Source organism: Zeus faber (assembly GCF_960531495.2).
Source record: "Zeus faber genome assembly, chromosome: 21".
Taxonomy (NCBI): domain Eukaryota; kingdom Metazoa; phylum Chordata; class Actinopteri; order Zeiformes; family Zeidae; genus Zeus; species Zeus faber.
Genome location: NC_137208.1, coordinates 4,430,831 through 4,445,341, shown reverse-complemented (window position 1 = coordinate 4,445,341; position 14,511 = coordinate 4,430,831). Strand labels below are relative to the sequence as shown.

The window sequence follows — 14,511 nt, the reverse complement described above, 5'->3', positions numbered from 1 at the left end:
AGTTGCAGGAAAGTGCAAATTGGGGGTGACAAAGAAAAATGAAATGATAGTGCTTTGACACAACTCTTTTGAATTTCGGGAACTTGAAAAAGCAAATGTCTGGTTACATATGGAACTGTCACAATCATGACATAATCTTGTGATCGCAATTTTCTGAGCTCATTGCGAAAGTTTGGTAAAGTTGTTCGTTCCATAATTGTGTGTTTACCTCCGAATTTCATGGGAATTAGAAGCCAATGTGAGAGATGTTGCAATGAGCAGAATGCAGATTAGGTGCGTGTCCATCAGTTGGGTTCCAGCAAACTGCCAACCTAAAAAATAAAATAATAATATTTCAAATGGGGTTGACCACATTGAACTACTTGGTATTGAAAAGTTTGATGTAATACAAAAACTATTCCACATTGTAAATAAATGTTGACTAAGACATTGCATATGGCATGATGGGATTAGAAGACTTGATTGGCACACAACTAAGCATTGGCAGCTGCAAAGGTGCTACTCCTTCTTAACTTCTGTTTATAGATGTTTTTATAGGTTTTTATTTTTTGGGGATTAATAAATTGTTATCACCTATTGCACAAAACTTAGACTCAGAGCATGTTGCGTTGTATAGCCCATCGCTGAACTTAAAGTGCCTAAAATGGTGTGTTTATAGCACTACTCAAAATGAAACTGTTTGCTATCTCTATCCTAAGTAGTGTCAATGGGTATTATGCACACTCTATTACTCTCTCTGTGTGTGTGTGTGTGTGTGTGTGTGTGTGTGTGTGTGTGTGTGTGTGTGTGTGTGTGTGTGTGTGTGTGGTCCACCCCCACTACTGATTATGGTGCCAATATTAGCCATGCTCTGAGCACTCTTCTTCTCAGCTCCGGCTCCCTCCATGCAGCCAGCCCTGCGTTATATAAGGAATCGGTCCCGTCCTGCGCCACTCCGATAGCGTTTCAGTGCCATGGGACGGGTATACCGCGTGCATGCCGGTCTTATAATCATTGACCGTTTCCCACTGATGGTGCACGCAAGAATCCGTTGCCGTCGAGCCACCTGTCTGTTTCCCACTCTACCTGTTTCTTATACTCTGTCTCTCTCTCGCTCTCAGAGTCTGAGCCAGGACTGTTCAGCAGACAGAGCAGTAGCTGGGGACAGGTGAGTGTATTATTATTATTCATCTACTACACATCATTGCTGTGATTATAATCTGCCTTTGAGGAGTCACTGAAAAGCCTCAATTCTCCTCCAAAAAGAGGGTTATGTTCCCCACGGAGTATGGCTTTGTGAGTATTTGTGTGTACGTGTCGTCCAGCACCAGCCCGCTGCCTGTGTTGGTGGAGGAAGAGGAGGGTGCACAGGGTTCAGCTCTCTCGCCTACAGTTGCGGTCACCATGGCAGGTAGGAGACCTGTGTACAAGTGGAAGCAAAGTGGATAAATGAATGTGAGAATCGCTGGAGTGGAATCAGTGCCAACTCATGCGTGAACTATTCTTAGGAGCTGATTTTATCTGCTATATATATATATATATACCTATATAAATAATAGACGATTAAATTAGATCATATTTAAATTAATAAAGGTCACGTTGCTCGAGTCTGTGACTTTCCTGGCAACAACGCAAGGATCAGGCACACACCAGAAGTGAAAGGCAGCCAGAGTGAATTTGATAAACCAGTGTAGCTGGTCGTGGTCGGTGAACTGGAAGTTTTTCTTGTTTGGACTTGTTCTTCCAGGGACAGATGGAACTCCCGCCACTGGACCGTCCCCGCTCTTTGACGGCTCCAGACCGACCACCGCGCCCCCCGACCAATCCGGGGCTGGTGTTGAAGGCGCGCTTTCTGACACCAGCAAGTCGGATGACGCAGCCAAGAGGGACACCTTCTCTCCCCGCGGGAAACATAAAAAGGAAAACCTGGTAAGAATTTTATTTTATATTACCTAATGGCAATTATTTGGGAAGATTATGATCATTTGGTAAAAATCGGGGGATTCTGCAATCATACGATTTCGTCCAAATTTTTGGGGACTTTCAAGCCAGTGTTAGAAATGCAATGAATGTGAATTAGGTGCGTTACGATCAAGTGTGTCGAGGCAAATAGACTGCTGACCAAATCTTTTTTTTATGTTCAATGTCAATGGGTGGCTCTGCCACAATAGGTAGACATGTAGTACTAGACTATTATAATCTTATACTATGACAGAGGCATGAAATTAACGACAATAACATTTGTAATCACAATTATTTTTATGGCAATTAATCGTCAAATAAAATGTCATGATCGCGACAGCGCTGATTACAAGGCATCAAAACCAAACCAAAACCCCATTATGACTATATCCTTAATTTGGCATGACAAGCTGTTATAAATTCTCCACATCTTGAGTTTGAAAGCCAGGTTTACTTTCAGCACTTTTGATACACAAGGACAATTTAAAAAGGTTAATATAAAATACATTATATTAAAGAATAGAAATCAAAAGCTAAGAACAGACCAAAATCCCCCATAATTAAATCATTACAGGGTTAAAGTTCTATTTAAATCAGGCCTACACACTGATGTTGTGACTCTTGTCACGCGTATTTAGACATTCTCTGAAGTGATGATTTTTTATTATTTTTTATTTTTTGCACCACATAATAGCCGCGACCAAACAGGGAAGCATCAGAAGGTAATGTTGCAACAGCGTTTGAGGTTAGGTTTATCCATGACTGTGCAATTGGTATTTAAATTCCTGCGTGAGTTCCGGGTGAACGTCGCCTTTCCAGTCGTGTGAGGGAGAGCGACGGACAGAACGTCGTCTTTCCAGTCGTGTGAGTGAGAGTGACGGACAGAACGTCGTCTTTCCAGTCGTGTGAGGTAGAGAGACGGACAGAACGTCTCACTTCCCGATGCCAGGGATTTTCTAGTGCCGTCTTTGGCAGAGTTCGGCAAAACTGAGCACTGCTATGAACTGTAGGACCGACTCTAGGACTGACTGTGGGCATGCTCTAGGACCGGTGGTAGGACAGGACCGACTGTAGGACAGGGCAGACTGTAGAACACGGCAGGCTCTAGGACCGGACCGACTGTAGGACAGGCTCTAGGACAGACTGTAGGACAGGACCGGCTGTAGCACAGGACAGGCCGTAGGACCGGCCTCGGCGATGTTGACGCTGCAGCGCAAGTGCGAGGAGAGCTGTGAGTTGGACGAGACGGGCTCTGAGGAACATGAAGGGTTGGACTTTGAAGGTGAGCAGCTGACGAGGGCAGTGTCGGCTCCTGTCCTGCAGGAGCTGTCGCGGAGCTTGGACGAGGACCTGAGCGAGTCCAGCCTGGGCACCGAGAAGGAGGGTGCGTTCCCAATGTCATAGCGCTATACTTGCTAAGCACTTTAGATTCTCTATGTTCCACTTGGGTTTTCAATTCTCTCTAATTATTCCACTTCTGGTCATTTCATTTAAATCCTTTATATTTATTGTACTTCTGGTCTTTTTTTAAAATTCCTGTTCTGATTCTTAATTTCTATCGGTTTTCCATGCCTGGTCATTCCTTTTTAAATTCTCTATATTTATTTCACCTCTGGTCCTTACGTTTAGATCCTCTATATATTTATTCTGCGTCTTGTTATTATATTTTCAATTCTCTATGTATTCCACTCCAGGTCATTATATTTTCAATTCTTTAGATTTATTCCACGTCTGGTCGTGTGTCTAGCAATAACCCCTGTCAGATTGGTCATTAATTTTAACTTTCCTGCAGAGACGTCATTGATTTCTGACACAAATGACAGAGAGGACATAAACAGGTAATGGGGGGGTAGGTTTCTAACATTCTTTTTATTAATTTTTCTTTGTCTATTCCCAAAAAACTGAATGCTCCATGTTTGTTTTTTTTGTTTTGTTTTTTTTTTGGTTTTTTTTGCAGCCCCTCACCAAGTGACAAGGAGATTGAGGTACACACTCAGTTTGTCGTCTTTTCTCTGTCTTTACATTTTGTCTATATATGTTCGAAGCTGTCCGCCATGTTTGCTGTAACTGGAATTCAGAACGATGGCATCGTGCGTCTGTAACGATCTTTCCACTTCTTCCACAATCGAACGAGACACCCAGTGCTGTGTGTCTGTGTGGCAGTTTCGCCACCACGCACCACCCAAAGTGGCATTTTCAGGGCCCTCCGGCACAGAGACACAGACGACGGGGGGTTGTTAACACCAGGTTATTGTAGAGAGGAGGCACTGTGGAGTTAGCCAGGAGCAGATGGGGCTCATGACAGGGCCCCTCTCCTGAGTGTGTGTGAGGATGGGGTTTTAAACCTACTGCTTAGCCCAACCAATGAGCAACAGGTGTGGCTACTCGAACCACCCCATCCACACACCACTGTCTATTTGCTTCATGATGGCATACCTTTTGACATGACGGTGTTTAACTCATCAGGTCATGGGAAATCAGTCTCCATCTCGTCCAAACGAGGAAATGCTCAAGAATGTGGATTCCCCGGGTGGCACAATGGCATGTTGCATCACTTCTCATTACAGACTTTTTTTTTAAATGTATTTATTTATTTTTCCAAATTTGAACCAGGACAATTGGCAAATAGCCCTCCCTAAAGGAAGCCATAGAAATGACGCCAACATTGCCGAACGTGAAGCTCCTCAACCTTGGTAGCAGAGGGCTCCGGCTGTCGTCTGGTCGCTGAGTGTTCCTCCACGACTGTGCAAACCGGAATGAAGCCGGTTTGGGGATACGAGCTGTGAATTCAGCGGGATAGACTGACGGGTCTGGGGTTGAGGGCCGTCTCCCCTTAAACAGAGTCAAAGCTTTGACGTTTTAAAAGTCAGATTTTCACAAAAACTTGGTCTATACATCCAGGCAAATGTGCTACAAAAAGGTCAATCAGACCACTGAGCTCCACCCACTTGGATTTTCCAGCATTTAGAATTTTTAGAAGTCTTTGTCAGCGGAGTTGGTACAGGGCAGCTTCTTTTGAGGGCTTGAAATTCCAGCAGGTAACTGGACAAGCAAGTAACCGTGTCACTGATTGTAACTTTTTATTTTATTTTTATTCCCCCCCCCCCCCCCCCCCCCCTGCAGACGGAGTTTCATCGTCTGTCGTTGGGATTTAAGTGCGACATGTTTACTCTGGAGAAGCGTCTGCGGCTGGAGGAGAGGTCCCGCGACCTGGCTGAGGAAAACGTGCGCAGGGAGATCTCAAGCTGTCAGGGTCTACTCCAGGTGTGTGTGTGTGTGTGTGTGTCTCTCTCTCTCTCTCTCTGGTACTGTTGCCAACGCATTCTAGCTCCTTTCCCACGATGCATTGCTTTGTCCGACACTTTCCCTGTCCCCGCCAAGGCGCTGATCCCGCTGTGTGAAGACGACAACCAGTCCATGGAGATCATCCTGAGGCTTCAGAAGAATCTGGACATCCTCATCCAGTCCATGACCAGAGTGTCCAGCCGCTCTGAGATGCTGGGTGCCATCCATCAGGTGTGTGTGTGTGTGTGTGTGTGTGTGTGTGTGTGAGAGGCCTATTCCAAATACTAACGATCAATCCTGACCTTGTGATGCACTCATAACTGCAATAAATATGCCTAGTCATAGTAAACTGCTTATTAGATGTTTTTTCTTTTTTTGGAAGAAGAAGAATCTTTGGCACACACACCACAACACATGCGGCGACGGCAACCAACACACACAGGCGCTTCAAATGGTGGCCGGTGAAAATGGAGTTGTCTGCATTTAATCCATCCTGGCTTGTCCAGGGGCAGCCAGGAGCAGTTAACGGTGATAATATACAGTTTGGGACGGGAATCAAAATGAATTACTTGTTGGCGCAGACCAACTGTATCCACAGTCAGTTGTTGAAGTTGATGTGTTGAAGCAGCGTGATGATCTGAGCCACTTTGACAAGGAGCACATTGTGATGCTGGACGACTGGGTCAGAGCATCTCCAAAAGCACAGGTCTTGTGGGCTGTTGCCGCTCTGCAGTGGTTACCACCAACAAAATTAATATTAATTTTATTTTTTTCTGAACCAATATTTTACTATTAGGAAGCGTATGCCCCAAATTGTCCTTTAAGGCATCGATCTATGCCGACCATTTGGTGGGGATCTGGCAGCCCAGGTTGAGAATCACTGCTCTAGATTGGGGTGGTGATTGGTTTAACTTTGCGGTGAATTTCAGGAGAACCGCATCGGCAAGGCGGTGGAGGTGATGATCCAGCACGTGGAGAATCTGAGGCGGATGTACACCAAGGAGCACGCCGAGCTGCTGGAGCTCAGAGAGACGCTCATGCAGAACGAGAGGTCTTTTGGATCTCAAACCGAAAGAGGTAAAGAGGGCGTAGACACTTACAAGCAGGTGTCTGCTGCTCCCTAATGGCAGGTCACATAAATAGATAAAATGAGGAACACGTCATTTGATGTTTCTTCAATAAGGACAATTCTTTATTTTAAGGGACGGCTGTCACCATTATTTACCGAATTTTTTCAAGAGGTTATTTTGCTAAGTAAACAAACTACACCCTTTTTTGATGGGGGGGGGACTAGACACTGCACCATCTATCTATATAATGTATATAAAATATGGAAAGGGAGAGGGATTTGAATGTTTGTCGTGCCCACAACAGCCAGTTGATTTTGAGCGGACACGCCCGCAAACGGCAGGCACACAGAAACCTCGTCGCTGGCGGTGTGACCCGCGCATAAGAAGCCCAAAAGGCCCTGTTTACGCCTGACATTAACCTGCGTCCTGGGTGATCCGATCACAAGTGGACAGCTCAAAGTCCGTCTGTTCCCACCTGGCATGAGAATGTGTCTCCACATGGAATTAAATCTTCTTTTTTTTTTTTTTAACACTTTTTTACTTTTACATTACATTTAGCAGCCGATTTTATCCAAAGCGACTTACAATTATGCAAACACATCTGAACTTAGGGACCGTCCCATTCCGCTTACGCAGAGGACGTCAGCTGAGCACGCTGTCCTTCAATGGGGCCCGGGACACATTTGCGTTTACACCGCTAAAAGAATGCGGCCATTCAGTATGTGGTCCGAGTGGATCTCAACGCGTCCTGGGTGCGTTCACACCTTTACTCAGAGCTGCCCGCTTGTGATCGCATCACCCAAGACGCACGTTAATGCCAGGCGTGAACAGGGCCACGGTGTTAATGCAATTCTGTTTTTACTGCGTCCTGAGTCTGGACACCTGGAGTACGTGCCGTGTAATTCACATCAATCCGAATATATTGATGAACCGCGTTGTCGTTCCAGATGACTTCCGGGGAAAGAAGCAGTCATCGCAGTACTACAAGGTGTGCCTCCGTCTGAACTGATTGAGCAATATTCCTGCGGGGCGGCAACGAGCCAAAATTGTTTCGTCAGTAATTTATCCATGTCGCTTCCTTCCCTCACAGTCGTCGACGAGGAGGGTGAGCATAGCAGCTATTCCCCGCTCGGGCGGCGGCAACATGCACTTCGACATGGTGAGTGCCACGGTCGCTTTTCTACTGCGAGTAACCATCAAACATGTTGATCAGGAGCGGCAAACATGATGTTGTAAAAATGTTTTTTTAAATATATATTTTTCAATCATGTTTTTTTGGGGTTTTTTTTGTGATTAATCAATTAATTGCAAATGCAGCTTTTTTTTTTAATATATGCTTATTGTTGTCAGACAAGCTGCCATTGCCTCCCCATCATAATGGCAGCGTAAAGTTGGATTCTAACCTAAACCCAGGGTCTGGTTCGGTTTAAATGTTATCATTAACTACACGTTGTTATTTAGTCAGAGACCGCAGCTTTCCCACCGCGGGAACTGGTTCTCAGCACTTGGGAAACGTTAGCCTTTTCCCACAGGAGGCACTTGGTTGTTTCGGAAGATTCTGGGCCTATAGTGTGTGTGTGTGTGTGTGTGTGTGTGTGTGTGTGTGTGTGTGTGTGTGTGTGTGTGTGTGTGTGTGTGTGTGTGTGTGTGTGTGTGTGTGTGTGTGTGTGTGTGTGTGTGTGTGTGTGTGTGTGTGTGTTCCATCCAGACCAAACAGGACACCTCAGAGGCCGAGGCCGAGCGACTAACCAGGAGATCTCCTTGGTAGGTACTGTGTGTAACACACATACAACTGTACTAGAATTTTTTTTATGTTTTGGGACACATGGGAATGTGCATTTGAAGGAGAGAACTTTATTGATCCTGCTCTTTATCACAGACACACTTCAACACACTGGTCAGTGTTCCTGCAGCCATTGGGCGGGTGTGTTTTTGGTTGTTGTTGAGTCCTAAAGCCACTGGGGTTTGTTGTACCGTGACACGAGGGTTGTTGCTGCTCTGTGATGCGGCCCTTTCCAGGAATGTGGCGGGGAAGAGCGCGGCGCGGCCCCCACTAAAGCGCTTTGTTAGTTCCGGGTCCTGGGTCGAGGCGGAAGAGCTCTCGGTCATGATGAAGGGGTAAGACATGCCGAGGGAACAGGGGGAGGACAGCTAACACGCCTGTTGCCTTCTGCGCCCATCACGTTCACCGCTGGACAACCCGCATAAAGATGGCGGCTTCCTGGTGTCGTCCAACCAGGAGGCAGCCATGTTTTATGCCATTAACCCTTTCCGACGCTGAGCTTCTAGAATTTCTGTCCGACGTAGACGCATTCGTGAGACTTTTTACACATTTAGTAGATATTATTTTACGGCTGTGAAATAATATGAAGTCATATTGTGATGGAAAGTAATCACACGACAGAGATTTTAAACCAGTTGTATTTATCTGAACCTGTACAATTACAGTGAATTCATGGAATCCATGTTTATAGCAAAGAAAATTCAAAACTATAAAATTCAATAATTCTGTCTAAAACACAATTATAATAAAATGTGTATACCAATGTACTTTATATCTTTTTTTAAAAGAAAAACCTTGAGGACATCATATTTCACAAAACCTTTGACGTGTGGTTGTCTGCACACACACGCTGTGTATGCATGAATGTGTAAATGCGTATACAAGTCTGTACTGGATATGCGTGCGTGTTTGTGTTTGCATGCTTTTGCATGCAGGCCTGTGTGTTGGTATGCTTGAGGTTAACAGTGTGTGTTTGTGAATTTCCAACCCACACACTTGCCCCCCTCCCGCCCCCCCAGCAGGACGCCCTACGGCGACACGGACTCCCAGTCGGAGGAGGAACCGCGGGACGAGCCGTTGGCAGAGAGGAGGAAGTCCAGCCTCAGTGAGCTGGGCAGCAAACTGACCTCCTTCATTCTGCCCCTCAAGACGTTAGTCCCGTCACCACAGAGCCGCTCAGACCCCGCGCTGAAAGACCTCCATCCTAAATCTGGGAAACATCTAGCGCAGAGGCTCCCAGCCTTGGGGTTGCGACCCCCAATTGTGGTCACTTGATATGCACACTGGGTCACAGGACAGTTCCAGTCTCTCAAGTTAACATTTGATTGATATATTTTAATAGAAAAATTGTTTAAATAGATTTGAAACTATAAAATCAATTTAGAAGTCATTTTAGAAACTGCAGCAAGGAAATAAGTTTCTTCAAGGCCTAAATGTGAATTGTAATTGTAATTCAATTAGTGGTCCTGGCTCCAAAATAATAATAAAAGGAGGAAAAAAAATGATTACAATTGTTCTTGTCATGAGAACTATGGGACCTAAAACGGGGTCGTGTCCCAAAAAGAGGTTGCGGGCAGCTGATCTAGACATTGACCAGTGGTCGTTTTCCCGGCCTTTGGATCCTTCGGACCCTGCTGGCTTTTGGAAGCCACTGTCGATTCTCCCCTCACTGCTCTTATAGAGATATTGAGGTTTTGCAAACTTTACGGTTTTACTCACCCATTCCTGTGGTCGCTATGTGGAGAACAAAGGTTTTGCGTTTTCTTTCCACACGAACGGTTGTTTTGCCTTAAACGTCCACTTTCAAGGGAATTGATGGGAGATGATGATGTCCGGATTTGCTCCAGAAATTAAGCAATATTTTGTGTTTGTGCAGAAGAGAAGGACAAGGGAGTTGTCTCTAAAATTTGGTCATTTTGGCTTATTTTCATATGCGTCAATGTGACGCAGACCGGTAAAGACGGAGGCATACTTTGAAAGAAGGAAGAACAAAACACATAAGAACCGCCAGAGAACATCCCAGAACAACGCAGTCAGAACGCTGTTTACGTCTTTATTTCAGCTCCGCCACTAGGGGGCGCAGAGTGATTCCGTGCGGGAGGAGTCGGCTGTGGCTTGGGTGGATTTTAAAGACGAAAAAAGGAGGTGGAATTTGGACCCATCACGACAAGGGAGGCTCTCGGTGCGAGGAAAAAGACCAGACGTTGGCGACCGGCGCTTGCACGGAAAGAAGCCAAATCATCGGTCGATGTTGTTCTTCCCCTGTTCTGAACGCGTCCTTTTAGTCAAAAAGTTGCACTGCTTTTTAAGTATGCCTCTGCCTTCAGGAAGATCCAAATGATCGTCTCGGTTCTGAGAGAGAAACTCCCCGATTGGAAGACGGGGGGGGATGTTGATGATCTGGCTCGATGGGAGTTACTTCATTGTTGAAGTTGGGCGAAAATATTCCCTTTTATCCATGATTGCAGCACTTCCATGATATGATTCAACTCCATTACATTTTGGTCAGAAGTTCTGCACAGGCAGTAGTTGTATAAGGAGATGATCTTTGTTTTCCACACAGTGATTACAACCGCTAAGAAAACATCCATGTTGCTTACCTTGCCGCTGATTTTAAAAAGAAAATATATATATATACACTACTCACAAAAAGTTAGGGATATTCAGCTTTCGGGTGAAATTTCAGGATGAACCTAAAATGCACTATAACCTTTACAGGTGAACTTAATTTGACCTTCTCTAAACTTTTGAATGCACGTGTCCAACTGTTCAATGTTTCAGTACTTTTTGGACAACTTGCTGTTCTCTCACAAGGAGCAAACAGGTGTTTGATCCATGAATCGACCAATACATGTCCTGGTTCAATTATAATGGTATTTAAACAGTCCTTCATCATGATGTTCACGTTTTGAAAGCCCGAAAGCCAAATATCCGTGTGTGTGTGTGTGTGTGTGTGTGTGTGTGTGTGTGTGTGTGTGTGTGTGTGTGTGTGTGTGTGTGTGTGTGTGTGTGTGTGTGTGTGTGTGTGTGTGTGTGTGTGTATTCCAAATCGATTGGTGAACTCTATTTATGGAGCTCTTTCTCCATCCTGGTCTGTGCTGGACGACCATTTTCCTTGCGCCTGGGACTCTGTTGCTGTAGGTCAGGAAGACAAGACGTTTCCAAAGTGCCTGAGGACCGCCTCCAATGAAACGTGCCCTGGCTTTCCATCCCTAGCTTGAGAACAATGTTTTGGGACTAAAGATCTGGGTTATCCGTGGAAGCCTTGCCCTCCATATTGGATGCCGAGTCTCAATTTGGGTGGTGGGGGGGACGTCGCTCGTGGTCACTAACCCTTTCCGCAGAGCGCCGTCTTTGCATCACTAACTCTACACGTTCAAAAGCCGTCTTGGCCTCGGAACGTGCAAGAGCAACAAACCTGCTTTGCATCTGGTGTTTGTATGTGGGAACTCCTTGCTGCATGTTTGCTGTTGATTTGCTGCTGATCGGTTTTTGATTCTGAAGTATTCCTTCCTTTTTTTTTTTTTTTTTTAAAACGCTACCCACGTCTTGTCCGAAGGGAGGACGAGCTCCTTGTTATGCTGTAAGTGATCGGTGCTCACCCAGTCTTCCTCTGCCCAACAGAACCAACGGGAAAACCAACAATGGCGCCAACCGACTCAAAAGTCAAGCTCTTCATGCTAAATCATTCTCTTCATAAAGCTGGACAACTTTGATTCCTCCGTTGGTGGTTTACCACGGGGCAACGCCTTCATGGCCCTCCTTATACATTTGATTACATTTACATTTAGTCATTTAGCAGACGCTTTTATCCAAAGCGACTTACAATTGTTCAAACACCGACGGACGCAGCCATCAGGAGCAATTAGGGGTTAATTGTCTTGCTCAAGGACACTACAGCATGCTAGCAGGAGGAGCCTGGGATCGAACCAGCAACCTTTAGATCACTAGACCACCAGCTCTACCTCCTGAGCTACCATCCCCTATTGATCCATCCCAGGCCTGATTGCTTGCTCTCCTTGGCTGCACCGAATGCTGAATTTCACCTCCATGCGCTAACCTTTCCGTTGAAAGCCTTTCTGAAGTCGGTGGTAGTGATCGGGCCAATTATCTCCACGACGTGTCTGCCGTGGTGCAGCTCAGGTGTGTTGTGAAGCCCTGAGAGGGGGTTTTTCAGACAGAATATCCATCCCATGGCGTTTATCCGCCGCCTTGGAACCTGCAAACCTGCTTTGTTTTGGTTTTTCCACCGCCAACGATGCCATTCCATGCTCAAGTACGCATGCGGATTTTAGCTCCAGGCCCCATGGGTGGAGCTAAGCCACACCGCATGCCATCGATTGGTCAATTGCAATCATCATCCCAAGTATATCGAGAGTCTTTTGTCGTTTTTTTTTTGTCAGCTGTCTTTATTTCTACCTTCCATGTTCTTTTATAACATGCGATCTCCTCCATTCTCTTTTAACATTTCTCAAAAGAACTAATACAAAACCAAATGCTGACTTTGTGCAATGGAAAAGGGCCATAAGCTACTGGATTGCAGGTCATGCAACACCTGCCGTGTCGCAACAGTTACCACAATTGACCAGCGTTGATCAGTAAATCGGTTTTGGCGCTGTTTTTGTTTAAATTTGACTCACTCTGTGATATTGTAAAAAGAGCCGGTCGCTCGTGGTAACTGAAGGTGTCCCCGTTCATACCCGGACGTGCTTCTTCCGGGCCCTGTTGGCTTTACTAACTTGTTTTGTCCTTTGTCTCCCCCTTGGCCCCCTTCTCCTCCCCCCGTCTGCTCTGTGCTGGCATTCCCTTCCTGGGTCTCCCCCTCCACCCAAGTCCCAGCCCGGCTTCCAGCCCCACCTTTGCAGACCCGAGAACGGATCCGGATCCGTCGCAGAGCCCGTCCTCGTCCTCCAGGGCGGCAGCAGCAGTGGCCAGAGTGAGCAGGGGGCCCTGGCTGTGGCTGGCCATGATGGTGCTGCTGGCAGGTACATCCACCCATAAGATATTAAGTAACCGTTTTGTTTTCTGAATATAAATAATACAAAATAATAAAAGTGTAACTGTTGGAATTGAAGTCCCTTTAAATGGGGGCTTCAAGTCGTGCTTCCCTGTTTACGCCCGGTATTAACGTGCAGGACGCACGTTAATACCGGTGATGAAGTGGTGAAGTGGACAGCTCTAAGCACGTCTGTTCACACCTGCCATGAGAAGGAATCTCCACATGCGGCCCGGGCAACCACTTGTGATCGGATCTCACTTCCCCGCTCTTTGTGCGGATAAACACATACACGGCTTCCATTTGCAAAGACCTTGACGCGTGGCTGAAATGTTGTTGCCGTGTGTACTGTACGCAGCGCAGGGTTCAGGCTGAGCGGACTGAATTAGTGTCAATATTAAAAACTAGATGTTTGCGTAAATAATAAATCCTGCGCTTCTGTAACGGGGGGAGACCTTTCTCAATTTCCCGACCAGACTTTAACCGTGCGAACGAGTACAAGCGTCCGTGCAGGATGTCTGTCTAGCACGCGGTTCTCCAATGTCCACATTGGCATAAAAAATAAAACGATAAAAATGTGAGATTTTTAGAGAGAATATTCATATGAATTACCGCTTTGGAAAGTGTAGAATACCTTGTTTCACTGGGTTTGTTTCAGTCTGTAGACGACACCGTTTTAATAAAGACGATATGTGGGGGAAAAGGCGTCCTTAATTATCCTAATTACACCAACCATCAAATTCGCCCCCCATGAAGGACTCCTGGCGCTGCTGGCCGGCCTGGTGATGCAGCCGGCGGTGGACGCGGCCCCCGTAGGGACCGGGGACTCCTGGATAACCATCCAGCAGCTGCTGTGGCCCTACACGGGGCTCCGCCACAACGGGCAGCCCCCCGTCTAACTGTCCGTGGAGCGGCAGGCAGGGAGGACGGCGGGTTGTTTGGGGGAGAAAGGGGTTTGTGGTTTTTCAGATGAAGCGCCTGAGGGCGAGCAATCAGTCAGGGGGCAAACTCCAGGGGAACAACGGAGCCGTGTGTGTGTGTGTGTGTGTGTGTGTGTGTGTGTGTGTGTGTGTGTGTGTGTGTGTGTGTGTGTGTGTGTGTGTGTGTGTGTGTGTGTGTGTGTGTGTGTGTGTGTGTGTGTGTGTGTGTGTGTGTGTGTGTGCGCGCTCCCGAGGCTGTTGGACGTCCTGTCAGAACTGAACGGTGCTGGTGGACTTGTTTTGTTTTTTAAAGGGGAGGTGGTTTCATTCCTACGGATGTGGACAACAGTCACGCTGTCACCGGGGCTGGCCACCTTTTTTCTTTTTTTAATTAAACTTTTGAAATGCTTTTCCTCAGTGGGACCAGAGGAAACGGTTTTTAACTTAAAATCTACAAACACTGGTAATAAAACTTAAGTTTAATCTTTTTTTTAATTTAGTGTTTTTGAAAGTTAA

The 14,511-nt window shown here is 46.2% G+C and overlaps 1 protein-coding gene across 1 annotated transcript in view; it reads left to right on the top strand.

The window, feature by feature from the left end:
- The window catches only part of lrmp (lymphoid-restricted membrane protein), a gene marked incomplete at its 5' end in the record, with an annotated part of 55,541 nt that extends 41,527 nt beyond the window's left edge, over positions 1-14,014 (top strand). Inside the window, 16 exons of the mRNA XM_080022329.1 lie at positions 1,101-1,147; positions 1,305-1,390; positions 1,727-1,908; positions 3,154-3,325; positions 3,734-3,779; positions 3,899-3,926; positions 5,065-5,205; positions 5,323-5,457; positions 6,156-6,303; positions 7,244-7,284; positions 7,387-7,455; positions 8,005-8,060; positions 8,316-8,414; positions 9,102-9,230; positions 12,913-13,064; positions 13,832-14,014. Coding sequence (XP_079878455.1) covers positions 1,101-1,147; positions 1,305-1,390; positions 1,727-1,908; positions 3,154-3,325; positions 3,734-3,779; positions 3,899-3,926; positions 5,065-5,205; positions 5,323-5,457; positions 6,156-6,303; positions 7,244-7,284; positions 7,387-7,455; positions 8,005-8,060; positions 8,316-8,414; positions 9,102-9,230; positions 12,913-13,064; positions 13,832-13,974 — 1,674 coding nt within the window. The 3' untranslated portion in view covers positions 13,975-14,014. The remainder of the gene's footprint in view (positions 1-1,100; positions 1,148-1,304; positions 1,391-1,726; positions 1,909-3,153; positions 3,326-3,733; positions 3,780-3,898; positions 3,927-5,064; positions 5,206-5,322; positions 5,458-6,155; positions 6,304-7,243; positions 7,285-7,386; positions 7,456-8,004; positions 8,061-8,315; positions 8,415-9,101; positions 9,231-12,912; positions 13,065-13,831) is intronic.
- Between the last annotated feature and the right edge of the window lie 497 nt (positions 14,015-14,511).